This window comes from Teleopsis dalmanni, chromosome 2, assembly GCF_002237135.1.
Source record: "Teleopsis dalmanni isolate 2A chromosome 2, ASM223713v2, whole genome shotgun sequence".
Taxonomy (NCBI): Eukaryota; Metazoa; Arthropoda; class Insecta; order Diptera; family Diopsidae; genus Teleopsis; species Teleopsis dalmanni.
The window spans coordinates 193416073-193442326 of NC_051847.1; the positions used below are offsets into that span (position 1 = coordinate 193416073).

Consider the following 26254-nt stretch of genomic DNA (forward strand, 5'->3'; position numbering starts at 1 on the left):
TAACAATTTTTTCTCTATCAAAATATAATAAAAACAAACAAATCGACCCAATTGTTGAAATTAACAGCTATTAAAAAAGCAATATAAACTTATACTTAAAATTGATTAGAAAACATTAATATTTTATTTTTGAATTTATTTAAATTTTGTTGATTTTTACAATTATATTTTATTTTACTTATTTTTATTTCACAAAATTAAAATTTATATATAAATAATAATACAAATTATAATCATAAAATATATAGCAGCAAATTGTAACCAAAAAATATATTCTTGATTTATTTTTATTTTAAAAATAAAAATCATCAAAAGATATATTATTGTAATTCGCATTAATTAAAAATTTACAAAACATTTGGGGATAAATTTTTGCATGCATTTTTTTATATTATTTAAAATTAAATTAATTTTCGCTAAACATGGCAAAGTTAAATTAACAATTGAATTTTCTGAAATATTTTAAAATTTATAAAGTTTTTAACTGAAAACTCAAAGCTAAATACATAAAAGTCATTAATAAAAATATTGCAAAATAGTTGCTTAATAATTAATTTTTTTTTTAATCTTATATATGTACTAAACTTCTAAATGTAAGTATAAAATATATATGGTTATTTATAGAAAAAATATAATACGTTTTAATTTACATTTTTTTTAATACACATTTATTTTTTAGAGTTTAACTTAATTTACATGTATATAGTTATTGATCATTTTATTTGTTATTATTTTTATAACACAAGCAGTGGTGTAGCTTAGCATCATTTCAAAGGGATTTAATAATGTTTCTAAAATATATGGGATATTAACAAAGCAATAACCGATTGAAGCGGATTGATAATTGATTTTGAGAGTAAAACATGCGTCTATTTTTTTATTTCTTCGCAGCTAAATGCAATGAACATAAAGAATATTGAAATAGTCAATCTTTGAAATATCGGTTTCCTACACACATATCATATTGTTACATTCATTAAAAATATTTAAAAATATGATATGAAAGATTTTTAAAATCAAAAAATTATATATACAATTGAAAAATCATGCATTGACGTTTAATCAAACAATGAAAGTGGAATGGGGTTCATATTTAAAAAAAATTTAGCAAGTTTTACAGCTAGCATCAATTTTTTACGTTAAGATTGGATAGAAAATGGTTATTATTTCTAAGTGGCACATGGATAATTTTTAATTTAATTACAGCAGTTTGGTTTGAAGTCACGTTAATAAAAAAAAAAGAAAGCAAAACATTTTATGTATACAATTTTAAATGATATAATATAATATTAAATACTATACTATGTAATATTAAAAAGTACATACTTTTAATTTTATTTACTTTATAATATTAATTAATATATAATATTACATACTATATAATAATAACTATATAATATTAAATACTATATAATAATAAGTATATAATATTAAATACCATATAATAATAAATACTATACTATACAATATTAAGAAATAAAGAAGTTTGGTATAAGAAATAAAAATTATAATTTGTAGCTTATATAGAACATTTTGATCGTTAAAATCTTTGCATAACTGAATATATTATTTAGCTTGAAATCAAAAAATATTTTTATTTGATGTCAGAATATTAATATGTATTTAAAAGCTTTAAGAAACGTCAGTCTTTAAATTTTAAATTGCTTTATTATATATTGATTTCTAAATTAGAAAAAAACCATTATTGCATGAAAAGAAAAATAGAAGAAAAAATACAGTATACATTATTTTAACTTTAAATAAATTTATGTGCCACTTTTGAAAAGTTTATTCCTCTCTCTACATATATGGTCTATGCATATAAAACAAATACAATAATTTTATCTAAAATAAACTCGGAATGCTAAAAGAACAAATGCAACGTAACATTATCTAAGGTTCTACAAGATTGCTTGATCATTGATTTTTTTTTTAATGTAACTACATAGCGAGCATATAAAACAATTAAAATTAAACTTGTGTCACGCACTGTGCATATTTATCAAGTTCACCACGCAGCACCTTCACACGATCGGTTTCTTCACGGAGTGTACGTATGAGTTCGTCAATAGTGCGTTGCTGTGAATTTACTATGGTTTCCAATTTATCAACGCGTTTTTCAAGCTCTTGCACACGTGCACTATCGTGACTTGACTTTCCACTTACAGTGGCCACATTATTCTCATGTACTGTCGTTGTGCTTGTGGAGGCGGCGTTATTATTTGTATGCGCATGATGATTATTGACAATCGTTGTTTTAGCCGCTGTAGAACTGACAGCAGATATTATAGAATTACTATTATTGGGCGCTTCACTATTACCATCAGCCATATTTACAGTTGCTGGTGAGGCTGAACTCTTCGAAGCACTTGATCGTGTACTATTTACTGAAGGTGATATACTACGATTACGTATCGATAGACTATTGGGACGTGTACGTACATCATCATTTGTTGTTGCTGTAGTTGTTGTTGCAATTTCCGCAGCTAATTTATTGCTCATACTTTTGCTCATTGCATCCATTGTTGTTGTAGTATTTAATTCTTTCTTATGCATTTGTTGACTACTTTCAACAGTCATTGATTGTTGCATTACGCTTGATGTTACAGAAGATGATTGCACTTTAGTTGTAGTACTCGAACTTATACTCGAACTACTTGCACTAGAACTATTACTGATTTTTGTATCATCACCCAATAGTTTTGATGTACGTTCAGCCACTGTGCTACCAGTTGCATTAGTACTTTCAGTACCGATAGTGCGTGGTTCTATATTTGGTGATGTTTTCTTTTTAACTTGTGATGCCTTTAATTCTGCCATCCATGGTGCTTTTTTCTTCTCCCATTCACGTGGTTTTGGTTTGATTAGTTGTTGTTCTTCACTTAATGAATTATCATCTGACGATTGTGGTTTACCATCATCAGTGGAGTGTTGTTCTGTGCCACTAGAACCACCGCTACCATTGACATACACTGAATTGTTATTACTTTCACCCACTATATTCATAGCGGCTGATGGTGGTCGTCGTTTTGGTGCCTTTACGCGTCCTGCACGCATATCTGTTAGTATAGAAGCGCGTTCAACGCGATCGAAATCTGTATCTGCATCAACAGTTGCTGCACGTCGCATCACAACATTACCGCTGGGTGCAAGATCAGGTAAACCACTACTACCACTCTGCATTCTGCTGCTAGCTATGCCGTCTGCGTAATCATGCGAGGCTGATGTGGTTAGTTTATTTTCAACATTTTTAACTTTTTGTTTGAGTCCAGATAAAAGGTTGCCTTTAAATAGAGAAATATATTTTTGATTATTTGGGTTTGGATCTGGATTTGGTGTAAATATTTTAAAATAACTTACCAGCAACACTTGTCACTGTTGTGGATTTCTTAGTTGGTATTGTTGGTTTCTTGGTAAGTACAGGTGGTGGAGTCTTTAATTTCTCATCTAAATTTTCTATACTCTTGCGAAGTTCACTTGTGGAAATGTTTGTAGACATGGCAGTGCTGCTTGTGGTGATGTTGCTACTAGAAGAGTGCACTGTTTTCGTTTCGAATTTTTTCACTAACAAACGATTGCTACCGCTACCATCGGGTGCGTTTGATAAATCTAAATTTTTATTTTCCAAAGATTTACGTTGCGCTGCAACGTTTCCACTTTGCAAACCAGTTTCGGATAGTATGTCATTAAGTGAGTCCCTTGAACCAAAACTGTCTTTACGATTAGAACTCTGCGTAGATGAATTACTACCAGATTTTTTAATAAAAACTTTTGAAGTGGAATTTGAAGTTGAAACGTTGGATACTGTAGTGCTTGCAGTTGCTGTTGTTGTTGCTGATGCTGATGCTGACGACGGTGCAGCAGTTGGTATATTTGTGTTGATATTTTTGGCAGTTCTGTGACTTTGTGAATCATGTAAAGGTGAAACTGTAAAATAGTTGATATTAAAATTAATTAAATTTTGCTTTTATATTTTTAGTTTTTAATTAAATAACTAATTAATATTTTGTAACGCATATGAAAAGCTATGATTAGGAGTTATAAGCGTGTGCTTGGTTAATATTCTATGTAAACGAAATCATAACTGTTGCTACATAAAAATAATATACTACATAGTATAATTAATATTATGTGTATTATGTATTTATTATTATAGTTTAAGTGTTGTAATCAAAATAACTGAAAATATGAGCTTTGCAAAAGTAAATCATTATGATTTGGTATGAGAGATGAAACTATGAAAGAAAACTCTTGCGAGAAACTGAAGCATAAGTACTTACTAAACTTTGTGAAAGTATTAAATGTTACTTCAATATTAGAAACTGAATAAGAGTAAGAATAATAGTAGCGTTATTATTTTTAAAGATTTTAATTAATTATTAATAATACTGTATACTATTAATATAAGATATTATTTCTATAAAAACTATTTTATGTATGATGTATGCATTTACATTTAAAGAATTTATAGCTTAAGTATATGTCCGAATTATTTAACAACGCTTTTCAAGACGAAAAGGTTTTTAGCGTTGTCTGTGATCTTAAAAATTATTTAGATTACAAGCTTAGTTTTTACAATAGGAACTAGATGTACTCAGTTCTGTTTATCGTATATAAATAATAAAGAAAATATAATTTTAACGATTGTTTGAATAGTCAAAATAGCAGCTATATGATATTGTGATTCTTTCACCATTTCAACATATATATAAAATATATTCTCCAAAGATAATAAAGTATGCATATAAAAAATTTCACTCGCCTTAATGAGAAACTAAAACATAATCTAGCAACAAAGCTAGACCGATTGGTTTTGTGAAATTATTTTAAAAAAATATATTCATAATAGAGAGTCTCTCATCGTCAAGTTCTGAAAGAATTCATCAATATTCAAAAAAAATCCTATAATTATAAAGAGAAGGACCTGTTCTTTCTATTGTCGAATATTGTGTTTTACTATGCTAAAAGAAAAATTACTCATAAACTACTCATAAATTTTCAACAAGATTCTGCGCCGTCATATAAAGCAGCTACCAAGCAAGAATGATTAAGAGACAAGGTCTTACGTTAAATTTCGACGGCACAGTGGTCTGCAATTGCACTATTATGCCTCTTAATCTACACTTTTCGGTTTAGAGTATTGCTAGATGGCGCTAAAATTAATATGAAAGTTAATAGTTCTACATATTGAACGAACAAACCTTTTTTGATATTATATGTACTCATATCTTAAATTACAAATTCCGAATACTTTTTAAGTATAAAACTTATATGTTAGATACCATTTTTTTTATAACAAATAATTTTCAATCGAAAAAGGGATGCAATATATTGTAGTTGTAGGAAAATAAAAATTTTACGAATTTTTACGATCATATAAGATGGAGTACATCCGACATACATGCGTCGATATGGTAGATCCTTTACTAAATTTTCAGGATGTCAGTACAAGTATTTTGAGAGGCTTCAACTTTCACAAAATTTTCCTTTCTTCAGAAATTCTCCAAAAAGGTAAAAGACGAACGGCACCAAGTTAGGTGCATAAAATAACTGCAACAATGAAAGCAATTTTTAGCTTATAAATCACCTTTCTTATGAAATATACATTCGATGACTGCTTGACAATTTAAATGTTTTTCTAACTAAAAATTGCTCTCAAGCTTTAATCGATTAGAGAGAAGAAAACTAAATATTGCATTAGTAAAACTCTATTGATAAGATCGTAGATAATAACATTATTATTTGTTTTGTATAAAAAATTAATACTTAACATATAAACCCATGGTGTATGGACCTGCTGACAACTGGATCTTAGTCAACTGCACCATCTTCCATTAAATAACATTTTAAGCTTTACCAAAGGTTGACGATGGTTTAAAACCTCTGAGTTTTTCCCTTATACGGTAACACAATGGGTCAATAGGTCTAAGTGGGTCCCTTTTAATCTTTGGTACAACCTAACCGAAACCCATCATATTGCATGTGAATGAACACATAGGTAGGTAGACAAATCTATATGATCGTTGTGTTCCTTTATCTGGAAGCCAATTCACTTGAACTAAATTTACTTCCTTTTATACCAAAAGATTCCATAATCCAGTTGATAACCTTTTTTCATTATTTTGTTATTATATATAATTACATGGTGACACATAGTTGCCAAAAACCTGATGTAATCCTACACTAATAGTAAATTTTAATTCGTAAACATGATTGATTTTATTCAAAATGAAAGTAAATATCTGGTGAATAAAATATTATTAACTTCACCAACAATGACTTCATACCACACACATATATTAATTAAAAAATTAAACAAAATTCACAATACTCACATTACAGAGAGAATGGCTCGAAAGATAGTATTTTCACTTTCTTGAGCGATGCAGCACTATTCTATATAAAAAACTATATTTCCTAAAAGATTCTCTCAAATACAATAAAAACTATTTAATAATTTTTAAACAAAATTTTAATTTGACTTGCAAATCGCTAACTTATTGAGGTGAGCAGTAAGCACTTTAGAAATCAACTCGCCCACGGATTGGAGATGACAGCTTTAAGCGTGCATCTGAAGGTACGAAAGTATTCATATATGGATAAAAACAAAACCTGATATTAATAATTCAATTCTATTTATGACCTAATGACAACACTTTAAGCTCTTTTCCAATTTAAATAATACACAAACGCATTTGAAATATTAAATAAAAATAAAATAAAATAACTTAAAATGAAATAAATTTGTAGAGGCAATAAGACACAAAAAAAAACATGTTAGTCAAGTTAAGACGTAATTCAATATTGTTGAATAATAGATTTTTTCAAAGGTCACTTGAATAAAAGCAAACAAAAAGCATAAAGACTCATAGTCAGACGCAACGACGACTTATAACTGATTACAAATAATTTATATATCTATAATAGATAATAAAAATTGTATATAAAAAATGTTGAATGGCAATAAGAAAATCAAAGAGTGGGTCAGAAAATAGCTTATACCGCCAATATCAGCTGTTTGAAGTCAATGAAAAATAGTTGAAATATGAGATTAAATTAAGTAGTGAAACGATACGCTACTTGCTTTATACTTTTATATTTTATAGAGAATTACTGAAGAACTCAGATATAAGAGAATAGAAAATATAAAAACGAGATATAATTTTAATATTGCGAAAATATGGTAATTAGTTAAGTTTTATTATTATTTAGAAAAAATTTAAAACCATCAAAATAGTTATTTAAGTAACTTAGTCAGTTACTGAAAACAGCTTCAAGTTAAAATAAAATGTTAGAACTAAATTCAAAATTGAATCAACTAATTTACAAAGTATCGATAAATTTAATGATTCAGTTCATGCACTCTTTAACAGATAAATTAATAAGTTTATTTTTTGATGATCTTGAAATATACTAACATTCTTACTAGAGTATGTCAGCATACATACATTATTCTTTTAATGTATATAAAATATAATGAAAATATAAAAAGTAGTGATTCATTTTACTTCTCAGGAAAGTTGGTACCAAATAACCGGAATGTTCATATAAATACTTTTGCCCATATAATATAGATAAGGACAGCGCCTTGAGTTGTATCACTAAACTATTACAGAAACTACGAAGCATCTATTATGGGTACTAAAAATATGCAAAATATAAAACCATCAAAGAACCATCAACAAAACTTTTACTTGAACACGGAAGCATGTAAAATATTAGTCATTGTTAACATCACGCTTTGTCCTTGTTGAAGAAAAATGCTTATCTAAACCTCTTTTCTTCTTTAGGGTCCAGTTAAAAAAAAAGCAGATCTAAATTAAAAGCATAGATGCTAACACTCTTCCTGCGTAACTTTAGCTGTTACGTTCAGCAACTCCTACTACACTCCCTTACAGAGCCAATCCAATACCTAGGACGATTGTAGCTGTGGGCACCTGCATACCATATTACCAGATTTCACTTGGTGTTGTATCGCAAGTGAAAACCCACTTGCTACCGCTTATACTCCAAAACAGTACAGGATGCTGCCTTATGAATTTTAATCATGCTGTGTGTACTGGTATTACGGCATATATGGTGTGGGTTCAAATTCCACTATGATCTGATCTGGAACACATGCCTAAAAAATCTATAAATTGTACTTGGTGATTTTTGGTGCTTAATCAAAGAAATAGATCTTCAAGTAAAAATAACCCAACGTGATAAGTCTATAAACTTGTCCAAGTCGTTAACTTTGCAGGATGACAGATCTGTCAGGTCTGTCAGTAAAGTCAACAATGTATACTGACTGAAGTGGTGTACATTTTTCATCTCAAAGTTAGAGCCTGAATCAAAATTGTGTTAGGTCGTTAAAAAGAATGACCCTGAAGATTTTGAATTTTATTATAGCAAACGATGGACACTGAGACACCCCAACATAAGACATTATAGGATCAGCCAAGCCGCATAGAATATCTTTGTAATACGCAGCAACCTGTCAGCACTGCACTGCTGAGCAGATTAAGCCGTTGACTTGAAGCAGCTGACTGGTATATTTTCCCTCCAGTTTGGAAGAGTTCGATCTTGAGATCTGACAACAGGGTTCAACTGCCAAAGTTCGTTGAGCTATACGCTGATATTTTTGTTTAATTGACAGATTGGTTGTTGCAACAAGTAGCCTTGCTAACTTTTTGTTTTTATTTAAGAGAAAGAATATGAGAATAAAAATCAGTAATAGTTAAAAACATTCAGAAAGCATCAAGTCTTTAAATCTATTCTATGTTTCAAATCTATTCGTTTGTGACACGCAAATTCACTTATTATTCCCGCTGCAATCAAATCCTTCTTAAAGACTATGGAACGATACACTCTGCAACAGGTCTAAGAAAAACTTTTCCTTTAAACTTAACAGTGTTTTAAAAATATAATTTAATTAATCTTATAAAATATTTGACTTATAATAGTGACACAATTAAAAATTACTTAAATCAATGTTTAGGAAAATTTTGGAAATAAATATTTGGCGCCATTATTTGCTGTTACCACAGTCTACTAAAAATAGTTTCAATAGGCGTTAAAACAGCGATATAATTTAATCCCTGGTTTACACTTTTATTACCAATGCCACAGAAATTCAATTAAATTTTTATTTTTTTACTTTTTTAATTATTAGTTATATATGAACCATTAAAAAAAAAATTTTTTTTTATTAAAAGTATAACTGCGTTGTTAATAGAAAAATTATGCCATAAAATATTAAACACACTTTCACTATCTTGCCGCATCGTTTATGGTGGGTGCTGACACAGTCGTTGGATTCGGAGCGGGCGTTGAAGCGGTACGTCAAAGCTAAAGTTATAAGCACGACTAAGACGCGTTAATAGTTGACAATAAAATTGGGCACTTAACAAAAGTACAATAAAACTATATTATATTGTTATTAAAAGCGAACAAAATATTTAGAAAAAAAATAATTTTTTTTTTAAATAGCAAAAATACAATATTGTATATAGAAAATATTAAGTAACACAACGATTGACGGTGAAAAAACTAATGCCAACGCAAGAAAGTAAAACGAAAAATTTAAGCTACAAACTGGCCAAATTCAGACAAAATCGCCGCGTAATTGTTATTAAGTTACACTTTACGCCATAAATGTATATGTATGTTTATGTATAAAAATAATTTTATAAAATTTTTCCGCAATAGTTGAATATTTTATATATTCATTTTCATTGTTTAAATATATTAACTTTTCAATGTTGCGATTACCACATTACCACACACAAACGATATATGACACACTGGATGAACAAAATTGCAATGGAGTTGTGCTCTTTGGCCAACTACTCCCCGACTGCTAACGCACATTATTGTTTAGTTACTGTCCAGTAAGTAAGTGACTACCACACAGCTGGTTGGATATAGTTTATGCATATAGTATATAGTATGTAGTATATAGTTTATATATGTAAGTTAATATGAATGAATGTTTAGTTAATAGTAACGCTAGCACACAGTTTGGCATGACATGCAAGAGTTCGTTAATGAAAATCAACCACGAACGACTTACTATGCGGAACACAAATAAAAACAGCAAAATGTAAATAAACAAAGTTTAAAAAAAAAAAAAATTAAAATTAATAAGAAATTTAAACAACTTTTCCACAAAGTATTTTAAATTATGTTTATGCGCGCCGAAACGATCAAGAAATAATTGTCTAAACTATCCAAAAGATAAACAATAACAAACTCTTGCTCACCGCCTGACACGCAGACCAGCGATCAGCGATCAACAACCAAACCAAACCAAGCCAACCCAAGTCAAGTCAAGTGAACCTAGCAAGCAACAACAAAATGAAAAAAATTTAATTCAAAAAAAAAAAAATTAACGAGAGAAGGAGGAACATTTATTTTCACTCATTCTTTGCCAGCTTCATTTTGAGTGTAAATAAAACTTAATTAAATTCATAATCTTTATCAAAACAGTTAAAATGCTTGAAACTATGTATCATCGGCCGCGATCGGACCACAACACAACAGATGATGTAAGAAGAAAAAAAACCGTGTTTTTATGCACTTCACTCCACGCCACACCGTACTCCACTCCACTACACTTTGTTATTCCAAAAGTCAGTGGTGTTGTAGGCTTGGTCGCAGCACCAAATCCAAGTTTAAATTTTTAATGAGCACGAAAATCAAATTAAAAATTATCACTAAAACAAAACAAGAGAGCCAAAACAAAAACAAATAATTCAAAGCCACTGATTTTGTTTATAAAAATAAAAAAAAATAAAAAAACAATTTAAAAAAAAAAAAACCTGTTAGCTATTGTACAGGTTAAAGCCCATCGTGGTGGGGTGTTGTAGCAGTTTGTTTGAGCTTATTTTTTGTGTTTGTAGCGGTTGGTTTAGTGAAGTATGGAGAATGCAGTTGGAGCTTAATTTCGTAGAGAATCTAAAGACAATGGAACGAACAAACTCAAACAATGTGAATTATAAATTATAATCCAACACCAAAAAATATGCTTTGCATTTTGTTAGTTCTTCATGTAATATATTAAGTATCTCGATTGCTATTTGTATGTATTATACTCGTATGAATATATAGGGTAAGTCAACAAAAGTGTGTTTAACTCTATTTAATAGGAAAATGTTCATTTATATGATTTTATTTGAGATCAATCAAATTAAATTGTTATAAAATAAATTTAAATTGTTTTTATGTTTATCAATAATTGTATAGAGCTGACACTATTATACAAAAATAAGATAAAGCTAACTTAAATAATATCAACTCTCAAGATAGTGGACTATAGTACGACATGTAACCAAACTGAGCCAGTCATATATGAACTACTGTAGATAGTGTTCGCTAGAGCTCAGAGATATATCTATCTATATCTATTCTGTCACTAACCAGATCCAGGTTTAAAGTTTTTGACATGATATTATTCAACTCACACCTCAACAACAGTTCCAACAAAGAAGTTAGCAAAATACTTGTGTTCATCAGCACGTTCGATTGATTGTGAAAAACCTAACCCTCTCCCCATGATTTCAAGAAATAAAAAATTACAAAGGTTTTCTAACTAATAGACGAAATTTAACTTTATCAATTATCATGCTACACAAAATACGTGTTTAAGGACTCCAATCTAAAATCGTTACGGATTTGGGTCAAGCCATATACTAATGTTACAATTACATATATAAAACTTCATATAGAGATGATATTGAAAACTACCTATATCTGGCAACAATAATCCGATTATGTCAAACGAATAAATGTTCGTGACATTTCAGTCTACATTTTTTTCTGAAGACAATTGTGTAATTTGTTGCGATCATGTTCGATGGCCGGTGAGCCTCCATAAACGACTTCAAAGCTTAGATTGACGGTAAACAAAGGGGATTTGTGAAGGAATTGTTTATTATGTTATGAGTTGATCTATTCTTAATTTGGGCCCACGGTTAATTTGATCTACAAGTGCTCACAATTCGACCGCTTGAATAAAATAATTAAATAAAAGCGACCACACATCTTTGATGATTATTAACAAATTGTTTAAATTTTGGTCGGAAGTTTTGATGTGTACACTATATAGCCCAGACCTTGCATTGTCTGACTATCATTTGTTACGATCCCTGCAAAAAATTTTTAATTTAAACATTTTACAAGCGAAGAGCAGCTGAAAGTCACTGGGTCAAGTTTTCCGCCAATAAATTACAGCATCTCTACACCGATGTCATCTAAAAATGGTTAGAGTCTTCAAATAATAATAGCCTATATATATTTAATTGAAATTGTATTTCGATTAAGTAAATTTTTGTTTAAAAATGTACCAAACGTACTTTTCAATATTATCCAATATAACTTATAATATTTTATTATATGGCAACAACTAACAAACGTTGGTAGACCACTTTCTCGACCATTGGTTGAAAGCATGGAACTTGTTAGGCAAAGTATTGCAAATAATTCTGAACCATTTAAAAAAAAAACAGAACTTGTCATTTAAAAAAAACATCTTTCAATACTCTACTGAGGCTATTCTTCTTGTGAGAACTTAAGTCAATAAAGTTACAAGTGCAATGTTAGATTAAAACAGAGCACCCAGGACCGTTGCCTTTTTGACATTGGTGCGATCCCGGCATCTTTAAATATGCTAAGATTAATTATACTAGCTATCTGTTAGTTACTACCAAATCCATCCATAAAGATTTAAATGTTCTTTTATAAAAGATGTGATATTAAAGTATAGCTTTAAATATCTCGAACGATAAATAAGTAACACTAATTCACTAGTTACTATTAAATACCTTGAAAAAATTCCTAGTTAAAGATCTATTGTGATATTCACAGAAATAATTTCCTACATTAAATCAAATAATTGACAAACGTAATATCTCGTGATTTAAGATACTATATACATCTGATTCAGGATTCCGAAAACCGTATTTAGTTACTAGTCTCGTTTCCTGGAAATTAAAGAGTACAAAGAGACAAACTTAGCAGAAATTACTCTCTGATTTTTACAGAATCTGCAGGTATCGTATGGAGGTACCAGAATCTCTTTCTTGCTATCAAAACTGAGCAACAGTTTAATTCTAAATTTAACAGAAAATGCAGCTATCCATATTTGAATAATGGTTGTTAACAGGAGCATGGTTAGTTAAAAAACCAATAAGAATATAATAATATGCAATTTTTCCTTTTATATAGAGATTTGGCGAACATAATTATTTTAGAAATATTACTTATATAGTTTAAGATCAAAATAATATTATTTGAATAACAAATTTAATAATCATTTTCAGAAATGACTAATGATCACATCACACACTTAAATTGAACTATTGCTAACAAATCCTAATATTAACATTTAAATAATATAGATCTTCATTATAATATTTAAATATGTCTCAAATATATACAATAATTAATATTTGATCTATATTTTAAGTACACTTTTCTAGCACAAAGTTACTACTTAACAGCACTAATTTTATGCTGTTTAACAGTAGATTTTTAATTTCTTTAAATCACAAACAAATTATTGCAATATTTATTTTGAAATGTTAATTTATGAATAGAACTCTTTCTTGGCCTAAATTAAAATTAGTTTTATATCACATTGACATTTCAAAAACTAGTTATATTAATAATTATGACTCATAAAATGAATTTTTGTTCTTAATATAATTAAAATTATTTTAACTTTATTCGCAGAAAGTCAAAAGCAAAACAAAACGTTATAAAAGATATGAGTTTAACTGAATTTGAATATGAATTAAAATTGTTTTTAAAAGAAAGAAATAAAGGCTTGTAACCTCAATTTGGACGACACAACATCTGCGCGTTATATCAACATACAACAACCTACCAATTTGATAGAGCAACTTATATATGAAAAAACAAAACAGTTCAGTTCAGATAAACTGGTTTACAAAATATAAAAGAAAACACTTCAAAAGCCAAAATGGCAATACTTAAAGTACCAAACAACGAGCAACGAGCAACCAGCAACCAACAACCAGCAACGAACAATCAACTACTTTACTAAGGCGGTGGTTAAACGGCAGGCGGCAATGATGGTACGACCTGCACGCAACTATAATAATAGTTAGTCTATATTAAGAAGTATGTATGTCAAATGAAAACATGCTAAATTAGTTGAAGATAATTTATTATGTATAGCCAACCAATTCATATGTGGAGCAATTAACTCAGATATTCATTTCAAATAAAAAATTTAAAAAATTAAATGATGGATTTATTAGAGATGGATATGGATGAAATGGATTATAAACATTCTACAATATTCCAAGTGGGTGTAACGCTTGCTTTTCGATATATTGATAATGGATTAAAAGTATTTTTTTTTTTTCTTTGTAAATATTGTTTTTCTTATTACAAAATAATTTTAGCTAAGCAATAAAAATAATAAGATTAGACTATAAAAGCTAGTTGAGCTGGGAAAATCTACAGTTTAACTAAAAGTAAATGGTTAAAACGTAAATACAAGGCGTGCGCAGGCGCAAAATACTGGAAAAACTCGTTTACATACAAATCGTATTGATAAAGTTGGCCATACGAGCGCCAAATATCTCAATGGAAGCTTTTTCCAAGCTAAATTCTGTAAAATTTATGAAAATGATATCAAATAATGAACAGTATTTAGAGTGAGCAGAGAGAGAGAAGTAGAAACAGAAGAAGAAAAAACGAGATTTGTTGTTAAAATTTTTCTTAGTATAATTTTAAAAATTATTAATGAAATAAAAAATCAAATTTAAAAGGCTAGTAAGCCACTGCGACAGCTGCTTGACATTAACAGGATTTTAAGGATAATAAAAAATATTTATATATTTATTTTAACTTTTTTAATTTTTATTCAAACAGATAAGCGTAATGAGTTTTGACAAATGAAATTGCAATTTACATTATTTTTTCTATGTATAGAGCATAAAATCTATTTCAAATAGAAAGGTGTTTAAGCAGTAAGGTTCCCTATAAATAAAATTTTTAAATTTAAAAATGTCAATAAAATTTATTAAGTGCATTAATATAGCTGTGATTGAAGCGTTTGTTCTAAAAATAACACAAAATACGAGGGCGGTTTGATAAGTCAGTGAATTTTTGAATTTCCCGCGCAGTTACTCCAAATGCAACATTGCTGTCATCAGCTACAATCTACCAGTGGGTAACTTTTTAATTTTGAGCAAGGTACGTCGTTCAGTTAATGTTTGATAGCCGTTCAAAGCAGAAAACCTCGTGAATTTTTACGAAAATGGAAAATAGTGAATTTCGTGTGCTGATTAAGCATTACGATCCCAAATTCACGAATTGGGATACGAACTGCAACCCCATCCCCATTCTCCAGATTTAGCCTCTTGCGACTATTTTCTGTTTCCAAACCTAAAGAAATGGCTAGGCGGTAAGAGATTTGAGTCGAATGAAGAAGTCATTACCGAAACAAACGCGTATTTTGAGAGCTTTGAGAAAACCAATTACTTGGAGAGAATAAGAAAATTAGAAAAACGCTGGACTAAATGTATTGAGCTAAAAGGTGATTATGTAGAAAAATAAAATGTTTATTTACCGAAAAAAAGTTGTTTTATTCAAAAAGTAAATGACTTATCAAACCGCACTCGTACATTGTTGTTCAGAAGAAAGAAAACAGTTGAATAATGGATCAAATGCTACATTGGCTCAGAATTCTAATAGAAGATTAGATTAGATTTTTAATGCGTTCGGAACTTATCACCACGTCACTGTATCTAATAGTCTAAGAGTCTGTAGTCTAATAGTCTGTTGTCTAATAATCTGTAGTCTAATAGTCTGTAGTCTAATATGGTCTTAACACGGCACAAATTAATGTTCATTAATTACAAAACTGCTTTCAATTATTATTTGTTCTTTTTAGACTGCATTTGTACACTTTAAAGGTCGTTCATTGTTATTTGTTATTCTCTTTTCTTCTCATGTGCTAGAACTTTGAATATATATTTTAGGAACTGCACTGTTTTCATATAAAATTATATGGTTTTGACTCTGAGCTTCAAAATTGGCAGGACACGAGTTCAATTCCTGGTACTTGCAGTCTCAAAAAATTATTTATTGATGGGTATTTAGCAATACTCGAAACAGCTGTACGGTCAGCCAAAAATTTAATTAATTAAAATAATATAAAATTAATTTTTGTTGTTAAAATTCACTACTGTTCGAAAAACCTCTTTATGATTTTTTATTCGAATTTTTCTTCTTAAACTGCGAATTGCAGAGTTTGCAACGAACAGTCGTCTATGACAACTTGAGAGATATTATTCAAAGAGATCTTCCGCGAGAAGAGCATATTTGACAGGGTTTAAGTTATAGCGAAGATAGAAGACACAACTTATGACTTAACCTAAAAGGTTTTCTCATGTTAAGAGCATATAACATAATTTGACAGAGTTCAAAGTACAGTGAAGATACGATTTGAATGCCAACTTTTTACGTATTTTACTGTAAGTGGTTTTAAGTTTCTCTGTATGAAAAGTATGTAAAAAAAGAGTCTGGATCAGGGCTCGTCACATGTCAGGGCTCGAAGTACACTGAAGTTAGAATGTGAATACCAATTTGAAACGCCTTATCCTAAAAGGTTTTATGTTTTACCGTGTGAAGAGCATAAAACTTTAAATCTGAGCTTAAAATTTTGCACGGCTCAAAGTTTAGTTCTTGCTGCCATAAATTGTAAATGGGTAATTAAAAACAATATAAAAACAAATAGCACTGATAGTTATTATTTGAATATGTGCCAAACAGCTGTATTTACTATGTTTCGCAGTGATTTACTTGCCCTAATAGTGATTGTGTTGTTCATATTAAGAAAATTATAAAATAAAAAAATCGATGTAAAAATATACTGAAATATTAAGTTTTTCACAAATCAATTTTCTTTACAAGGTCTTTTTCTTGCACTAAAAGTTTAAAAATAAAAATTATTAACCAATTAAAATTACTTGTAACAAATTAAAAACTTTGAAACCTATTCTCACAATAGCACCAATATCACTGTGATTAGTTTTAAATATACTTCGTAGAAAATAAAAAAAAATAACTTCTAATGCACTTACCCTCTGATGGTGCCATCAGTTTAACGAAATTGTCGGGAAATACGCCAACTTTGCCACGCAGTTCGCCTTTCCACCAACCTTTATCGGGTAATTCCATAGAAATTATAGTTATAATATGGCCAACTTTCAATTCCAATTCATCATCATTTTGCGGTGCATAAGGAAATTCAACACGACAATATTCACGATGTGGTTTCGGTGGCAACGTTGGTGCCATATCTTCAGATGACGTTGCAGTTGTGGTCGTTGTTGTAACAACTGTAGAACTAAGTAAATCTTCTTTGGAACTATGGAAGCTAAGGCGATTTGTTTTTTTCGTTGAATTTAAAGCTGATGCTACCATTCCACCAACCGTATTTGCAGCTGTAGGTGGAGCAGCCGATTTCACAGCTGCTTGCGCTGTTGACATCGTTGGTGGTCTTTTACTGGCAAATATCGGTGATGGCTCAATAGCGACAACAAAATTTGAAGGAAACACACCGGTTTTATTTTTTAAACGTCCACGCCACCAGCCTTCCTCGACCTAAATGAGTGAAAAACACATTAAAAAATGTCACAAAATCATAGAATATGGAATGTAAAGAAAAAAAAAAAGAAAAATGGCACAAAATGTATGTCATTTCAAAATTATTGTTATTATTATTTTGTGTTGTAGTACATTTTGTCCATCTATTTAAGTATTGTATTGTACCCACCTCCCCTAGGAATTCAATGACATCACCCACGGCCAACGTTAACTCGTCATCATTGACTTGTGTGTAGCTGTAGATGACTTTGCAGCGACGATTCGCTGTAGCGGATTTGTCTCTGGAAAGTATTGAGAAATATTAAGAAAAAAAATTGGTTAGAAAGTAAATGAATGGTAAATAAATTATAAAATATTATGCAATTAAAAGGTGAAATGGTAATTTGCAAAAATAATATTAAATATAAAAATAAATGACGAAAAACAAACAAACAAACAAAAACGGTGATTATGGAAAGTTGCGACATAGCGCACAGAGCAAAAAAAAAGACATCACTTAATTGTTGGTTACGATTTTCCAATAGTAAAACGCAGAAACGTAAAAAAAACCTTTATTAGTCAACAAAATTATTTTTGTTTTTTTGTTCAAAAATTAACCCCTGAGGTGCAATTTTATTTGATATTAAAACGGAAGGTTAAAATGGTAGAGGAACTAAATAGAAAGTTAAATGTAAACTTAATACAATTATTAATTTAAAAGAATTAAATTATTTTCTCATTTATAACTTTTATAAATTAATCTTTTGCTTTTTTAATTCTTAATAAAATAAGCATATACAAATCTGTGAGAACTAATAAGCTAATCACACACAGCACGAGTTCAATAGCTACTCATTTCAAATGAGTCATTTGAAAGTGTTTACATTCGTTGTAATTCATTTGTTCTCATTTCAAACAGCTGATTTTTCAACTTGCCTGTTGATTTGATTTTTGGCCTGTGCCAAAATGTAAAATATACCTTGAAAACTTACATTTTAAATTGAAAACTTATTTTTAGCTTGCAGTAATTTATTTTTGGGAAGTAGAAGTTCCAAAAATAGGTATATAGTTTTCAAGGAAATGCAACCACCAAATATTTGTTTACATTTTTTTGTAAATATGTCAAAAACGGCTTTCTCAAACTGTCAAAATGCCATGAAAAGTTTTTATTTATAGTAGTATGTTCAATGTCTTCATTTGCTTTGGAACATATTTGGAACTCATTCTACCCTCGTTGAAACTCATTTATATCGAATGAGATCCAATGAATCTCATTTGCGCTTGAGATTTTGTATGTATGAGTCATTTGCTTCTCATTTTTGATTTTTGACTAAAATGAGCCATTTGAGGGCAGTGTAAATGCTATATTAAGTTATTGTTACTGTACATGTGTTTGTTACCAACAATTACATAAATAGAGAATTTCTTACTCAAGTCACGAGAGAACTTGGGTTAGCCAATAAACTAATAAACCTATTAAAAACTATGAATAAAGGTAAAAACAGAATAGCAATCTTAACCGATGTATCATCCAAATTCAACATTCATAGATTACAGTTTAGATTTTTGAATAAGAAGTAAGAAAATTTTTATATCTATAAAAACGTCCAAAAACTATATGATATGTTCAGCTCAAGCATTTTCCTAATGATAAATTAAAAAATGTTAAATTTAAAATTTTTTTATGATTCTTTTGATGAAATTACTTTTCATAAGACAAGATTAACTTCTTGATAATGATAAGCACCCAAGAAAGAAGCCAAAATCAAAAAAAGTAAAAATTAGCATTAGTTATTGTCCTTTGAGCAATCAGAAGAATGTCACATAAAATTAAAACTTGTACAACGATAGTTCGTGCAACTTAGGCTCGCTTGGTTGAGAAACCTTCTAGTCATTTGTTTTATATTTGACAGGTTCACAGTTCTTAGCCCAGTGGTTCAACAACTATATACAAACGTATGAAAACTGATGAATATGATGAGCATTGCATATCTATACTTAAGAACATATATAGTTTTAATGGCCCTCAATTAGATTAAGAGTTCTTCGATTACCAAATTCTCAGTAAGATATTTGGTTCACATGTAAAAACTGTGTATGGTATTTTCGACATTACGAAAGAAAATCTTAAGCAGATAATAGACATAGAAAGACAGAAACACACTTCACAAAATATAGCCAACCCTGGTGAAGGAAATGCTAAAATATAATGAATGTAGAATGTATGTAGAATGTAAAGATGAGGATGATGAGGCGCTCAGATTTTCAAGACTACTTTGTTCTTGTGATATATGTTTTATTATTAGGATATTTCTCTTACGCTGTGGATAAGTGATTAAAAGCTGTGTGAACACAGAAAAAACCTACAAAAACAACAGATTGCGTTTTATTATGACAGTAGAGTCGGTAATCTAGCTTTGTGTAATTAATACCAATCGGTACAATCAGTATTGTCTAATCAGTATAATATCAATTAAAGGAAAGCAATCAATTTTACTCGACTCGGTTCGAAACAGTGCACGATATCACTGATTTGGGTTCTAGGGTGGAGGAAATTTTTATAGAAGGTTTAGAAGCATTCTCTGCATGATTTAGAACCATTTTCTTCTTATTAAAAGACGAAAAAATATACAATTTCAATCCACAAAAGTCAGCAAAAAATTAATAAAGAACAATGCTATAATTCCACACTACAACTTGCTAAGAAGGAAAAGTTTAGTGGAGAGAACTAGTAGTTTCGTTATATGTAGCAAGACTTCTAACAATACTGATATTATTTTTACCAAAAAAACAACATGTATCTCTCTTAATTAAAAATGCAGATTCTGCAGAAAGGAAAAGGAATACAAAATAACTAAACACTTTTTATTCAAATGTCCAGCCATGTTAACGCAAAGAAAATTGCAAGTGTTAGTAATCAGCAGTTAGAGTGCAAAATTAAATAAAAATGCAGTAAAGAATATAAAATTGTCTTATAAAAAAAGGCAATAATGTTTACAAAAATATTTTCTGCATAATGTCATTTAGTTATGTCTACTAATATAATATAATATAAAATAAATATTTAAATTTAAATGTATTAAATGCTGATAACAGTATTGTTTCTTTTCTTAAATCCTCTTTTCTTTACTTTACAGATAAAAGACGTTGTAAGCTTATATCTATTAATAAGTGTATTCACCCTTTTCTTATCGACAAATGAAAATCATCACAGAAATCAACCAACCTTAATGTAACGCTATTATCTTCACTTGTTTCCACAATCCGCACAAAGTTGTCCGGAAACATGCCAGTCTTTCCATTCGATTGAAGCGTACCCTCCCACCAGCCGCCAGGCAGCTGTTTTACGTTACAGATTATAGCACCTTTAACAAGATCGAGTTCATCGGGTTCTTGAGCTGTGTATTCAAAGTCGGAAATGGCGGTAACTGTAAGTATAGAGAAAATAAGATTAAATTAAATAAATTTATGTATTACCGATAATTTATATATAAACAAATTTAAATAAAAATAAAATCCATTTATAAAAAGAAAAAACATAATATGAAATGCATGAAAGACATGAAACCAAATGCTTTAAAAATAATAATAAATAAAATATAATAATTAAAAATAACAATAAAATAGCATTAACACAGTAAATAAAGATAAGTATGTACATATGTAATGTTTAAAACTGTCGTTTAAATGTAAACATCTCAATATTAACTCAAGATAGAAAACATTTTGCATATATGTTTTTTAATTATTTAAATTCATGTTTATTTTGCATGCGATATATATTGTATTTTTAATTAATTTTTATTTTTTTTGCTGTTGTTTAATTAAATTCAGAAAATGCAAAAATGAAAACGTTTTACTACGAGAAGTGTAAGTACGAACAAAATGTATCTGTTGCATGAGCATAATTGTCTCAGTTTAACAAAATAGAAAATCGTATTTACTTTCCATTTAACTTGTAAATTAAGACTTTTATTTTTAATGAATTATTATACATATTTTAATTATATTTATATTTATTATAATAATAAAAATATGTATACCATAAGATATTAATTAAAAATATTATTAACAAGAGCTTAAAAAAAATGTACATTTTATTTATTTTTATTTACAATTCAATAAAGAATGAAAACAATTAATAAATAAATGTAAAAATTAAAATAATGTCTACTTTTAAAAGACAGATTGCAAGCACAGTAAACGCTAGGTTTAACAAATACCCGATATACTAAACAACTCAAATTTATTATATTTAATATTTACAACTTAAATTGTTTATAGAAAACAATCAAATACTTGTATTTTATTATTATATATTATTATTTATATATAAGTAACGTGTACACACATTCTTTGAGTGAAATAAGTGGTTGCAATAAGTAAGCAGATGTATCACACCAAGTTTGAAGGGCAAGGTTGGTTGCTGCAGTAGTGGGGCCTGGACGCAGGTCACACCGATGGAAGTCTTAAATGATTACTAAAGGCTCTACCTCGAAGTAATACTAACGTAGTCCCGAGGTAGGACAAGGTCTCTAGGAATGAGAGGGAGTGATTTAGTCCATGCGAGTCGGACATTCACTTTCTGGGGCGCCGGATTGTGGTGAGTGCGTAGAGATTCCACTCCTACTTGCTGTACATTAAAAAAAAAAAAAATATATATATATAATAATATTATATATTATTATAATATTATTATACTTGTATTATACAATAAACACGTAGATAAAAATTCATTTAATAATTCTCAGATTTTTTAACGCAACAAAGGCATATAGGTATGTATATATTTTTTTTAAATCATATAAAAATAAATACTTAATTATAAAATTGTATTATTTTTATACTTTTATTTTACTAATATTTTATTATACCTACAGTCTATTGTGGTGCTTAGAAATAAACCCATTAAAACGGACGATCAAATGAACTGGAATTATTTACACAATCAATTGATGTAACAACATTTTTTTGTTACCAACAATCAGTGAATACGTTTTTTACATATAAATGTATTTCATATAAATTTTTTATATGCAATATTAGTAAAAATGTCTACGTGAGTTTCAGGAAAACAAAACAAAAATAATAAATGACTATTTCTAATAGACCAAGCCAGCCAAAAGACCTAACAAAAAAACGTGTTACTTTTACTGTTAACGTGGGCGTGCTTTATGAATAAAATAACAACCCAATATTTACCATTTTTGTTTTATTATTCAAAAAAAGTTGAGATTGAGTAAAAATCTGTGCAAAATAAATCAGGTCACAATTTTTATTTCATAAACGAAGTCAGTTTGTTTTTTAGGCAATGAAAGGAGAACGTAAAATTGTATGTAATAAATTGTATTTTCAAATATCGTTTAAAATTAAATTTAAATAAAATTATCTATGGAAAAAATATTTAATTAAAAATTGTCCTCTTTTTATTTGCTTTATATTCTTAACGGATTTCAAAAGTTCACTCAACGCAAAAAGATTTTACTCCAATAATAAAAAATTAAACGAAACATATGTACATCATTATTAGAATAATTGTATTACTCAGAGGCAGACTTTTTAAGTAAAGTCAAATTTTCGATAACAATAAAAAAAGTTTTTTATATTAATTTAGAAATTACTCAGTGATATGCTATTTTGTTTCAGTGATTAATCATCAGACGATTAATTTTGGAAATTACTGAATGATTAAATATAAAGTAGGCCACGAATAAATAGGCAATTGAGCCTTGACAAACAAAAGGCAAGATCTATAAGATCTATAAGCAACACCGATGAGAAGACATTATTTTCATTTTCACTTGACTTGAACGCACAGAGAGATGCTTTAAGTTCAAATAAAGCAAGGAACGCTTGTTCCATGCCGAATGGAATAATAGTTTTCAAGAAATACCTTATGAAATGAAATTTATCACGTTGAAAGGAACGAAAGAAAATGAGAACACGATTTTGCACAGTCTTCCGTTGATTTATAACCGTGGATGAAATATATACCCATCACAATACCACGAACCCTATACAATAATTGTAGTATTCATTAACTAAGACAGTTCTATTGAGCAACCATACAATTTTAATACTTTATTATGATGTGATATCATTGTATGCTTCCCATCCATTACTTTGAACCCCCGTTTCAACGACATTTTTTCAGGCAATCGATAAAAACATTACAATTGAAAAATATCAATGTAGATCTGTCTGACAAGAAGGTTGATTAAAGTAATATTAATACAATTAGCGTTTTCGCAAAGTTTTGGTACCTTATCTTCGTCACCAACTAATTCAACATTCAATTTTATTTATTATTATGACATGTTCCATACAATTAAATATTGTTTGCATATCTAAAAACTAAGGCTTTCTACATAAAGTTTTCAGTTGTCTCTATACAGTCTTATGTATCTGTTGCGTGTTAGTTATCATTCTTTTTGTAAAAACTTGAATCAAATCACAGTTGAAGCAGGCACGAAGGATTGGTCCGAGCTGTCGAGATCAGTGACAGGGCTGCTATATTAATACAAAATTATTCAATTATTAGACCTCCAATCCTACCAATGACACATGTGGTTGACACCGACATATCATTCAGACATAAGATGGATCGCAGATATCCCGCTAAGTACTCGGTTACCAGGACCTCTAAGATTTAAATAGAAGCCATCACGGGATGGATAAAGGTTGACATGAACTCATGAGAGGCTTCGAGAGACGCATCATGAACATTGGCCCCTTGACCATTCTATATTCAATATAATTATAAATATTCAATATTCAATAAGTCAAAAAGTCTAAAAATATATACATATATTCTAATATAGTCTTAATTAGTGTTGGATTCAAAACCTAAACTAATTGTTTGGTTTAAAGAGAGACGTATTGTGTCTATATTAAGAACTTCAAACAAACTTATTTAAATAGAATTGAAAGTAAAAACTCTTTTGAAATAGAAATCTTTTATTATACAATCACTTAGTTCTTATTCAATCCTCGTAGATGTATCTTAGAAAATTATGTAAAATACTGAAATTTTATGCATTAAATGAAGCTCTCTGTCTCTTATAATTATGTTAATGAATGCATTATTATAAAATATTTTATTTGTTTTTTTCCTTTAAAATTAAATAGAATAAGCGAAGTCGATAATCTTTTTGAATTCAATTAAAGCACGTTTAACATTTTTTTAAAAACTTTTTTAAAAGGTAATAAATAAAAGTATTATTTTTTAATTATTGGTACATTTATTATGTATGCATTTCAAAAAAAGTTGATAGTCTTTTAATTTACTGAAATTAAGGTTATTCAAAAAATTCAGTACTCTATAGTAGGAGTATAGCTAAACCAAACCAGCAAGTTTCTGATTTCAGCTCGCCAATATATTAAACATATTAACGACACGATAATAGATGTTGTGGGTAATTTAATATTTTGACTCGGAACATGTAATTTTCGACACGTCGCACAGCACAGTTAAAACCGCAAAAAGTACTCGAACTCGTAAAAAATGTGACTAAGTTAACTTTGTATTCAGACCTCGACAATACAGAATTGAATTAAATATATATATATTTTTTTTAAATCTCATAAATATTATGTAATGTATGTGTGCTATACAAACTTGTGTTCCAAGAATTCTACACAATTATTGAAGAATTGTTAGAAGAAACTAATGTTTACTCAAGTAAAGGAATTTCTTTTAATAGTCGTTTTATTGCATTTTTTTAATTTTTTATATATTTAAAAATGTTACAGAAAATAAAGTTAATAAAATCCATTACATACGATATACTCATATATACGTATGAGTGCTGCACATAGCACTTGACTGCTTTATTAAGTGCTTTACTTTACAAATTATCGGAGTACACTTTTCATACTTAAGACAAAACGCACTAATTTCAACATATTTTTTTTTTTTTAACTCTTTTGTAAAAGAGAAAGTGCTCGAGGTAAGATATGAAGTATCTACACACAGTAGATGTAATTACAATAATTTATCTAAATTGCTCAAATTAAAATACAACAGAAACTGCTTGTTAGAAGACGTTTGTAAAGAACCATACTGCATCGCGAGCATGAATATACACTTGAAAAAATAAAGAGGAAAAGGAGAATTATGAAAATGTTGAAAATGAATTTCAAAGTAAAAGTTTAAATATTTTTCATTTTTTTTATATTTTCGTTTTGTTTGTTTTTAATAGCAAGAGTTAAGTATTTGCAGTTAAACTTATTTATGTTGTATATTCACAAGTTATACTGTTAAAATCTACACCTTCTAAAATATGTTGCCATTGTTGTTGGGTATCTTATTACTATCATCCTATTCCTATTTTTACTGTGAGTTGGCCATTGACTGTTTGCTGTCATTATTGTTGTTAAGTATAATTGCTGTAAGAGAAGTAATACCAGACCACTAAGTGAAAACTAGGCCACTGCGGCAGTATTTCAGTTTAACCTCACTCAACGTGATTGTTAAATAAATGTTGAGTTTAAGCACACAAATGCCGACTAGCAGCAATAAAAGCAGATAAGGTGAAGATTAGTTTTCTTTTTCACTTAGCTCCCTAAGTCTAGAACTAACAGTCACACTTGACTTGGTGTCACTAAATAGAATTTACACGATGGACAGTTGAAAGATCAGTTGAAAATT

At 29.0% G+C, this 26254-nt stretch overlaps 1 protein-coding gene across 4 annotated transcripts in view; it reads right to left on the bottom strand.

The window, feature by feature from the left end:
• Nucleotides 1-1715: 1715 nt before the first annotated feature.
• The window catches only part of LOC119685396 (CD2-associated protein-like), a 188862-nt gene continuing 164323 nt past the window's right edge, over nucleotides 1716-26254 (bottom strand). The window contains exons 2-6 of one of the 4 annotated variants that reach the window (XM_038099663.1): nucleotides 20831-21032; nucleotides 17795-17906; nucleotides 17100-17622; nucleotides 3361-3927; nucleotides 1716-3284 (exon numbers count right to left, since the gene is read on the bottom strand). In XM_038099663.1, coding sequence (XP_037955591.1) covers nucleotides 1972-3284; nucleotides 3361-3927; nucleotides 17100-17622; nucleotides 17795-17906; nucleotides 20831-21032 — 2717 coding nt within the window. In that variant the 3' untranslated portion in view covers nucleotides 1716-1971. Of the gene's footprint in view, nucleotides 3285-3360; nucleotides 3928-14551; nucleotides 14608-17099; nucleotides 17623-17794; nucleotides 17907-20830; nucleotides 21033-26254 lie in introns of those variants that run through there. The other 3 variants (XM_038099661.1, XM_038099664.1, XM_038099662.1) reach the window with 3 other exon arrangements.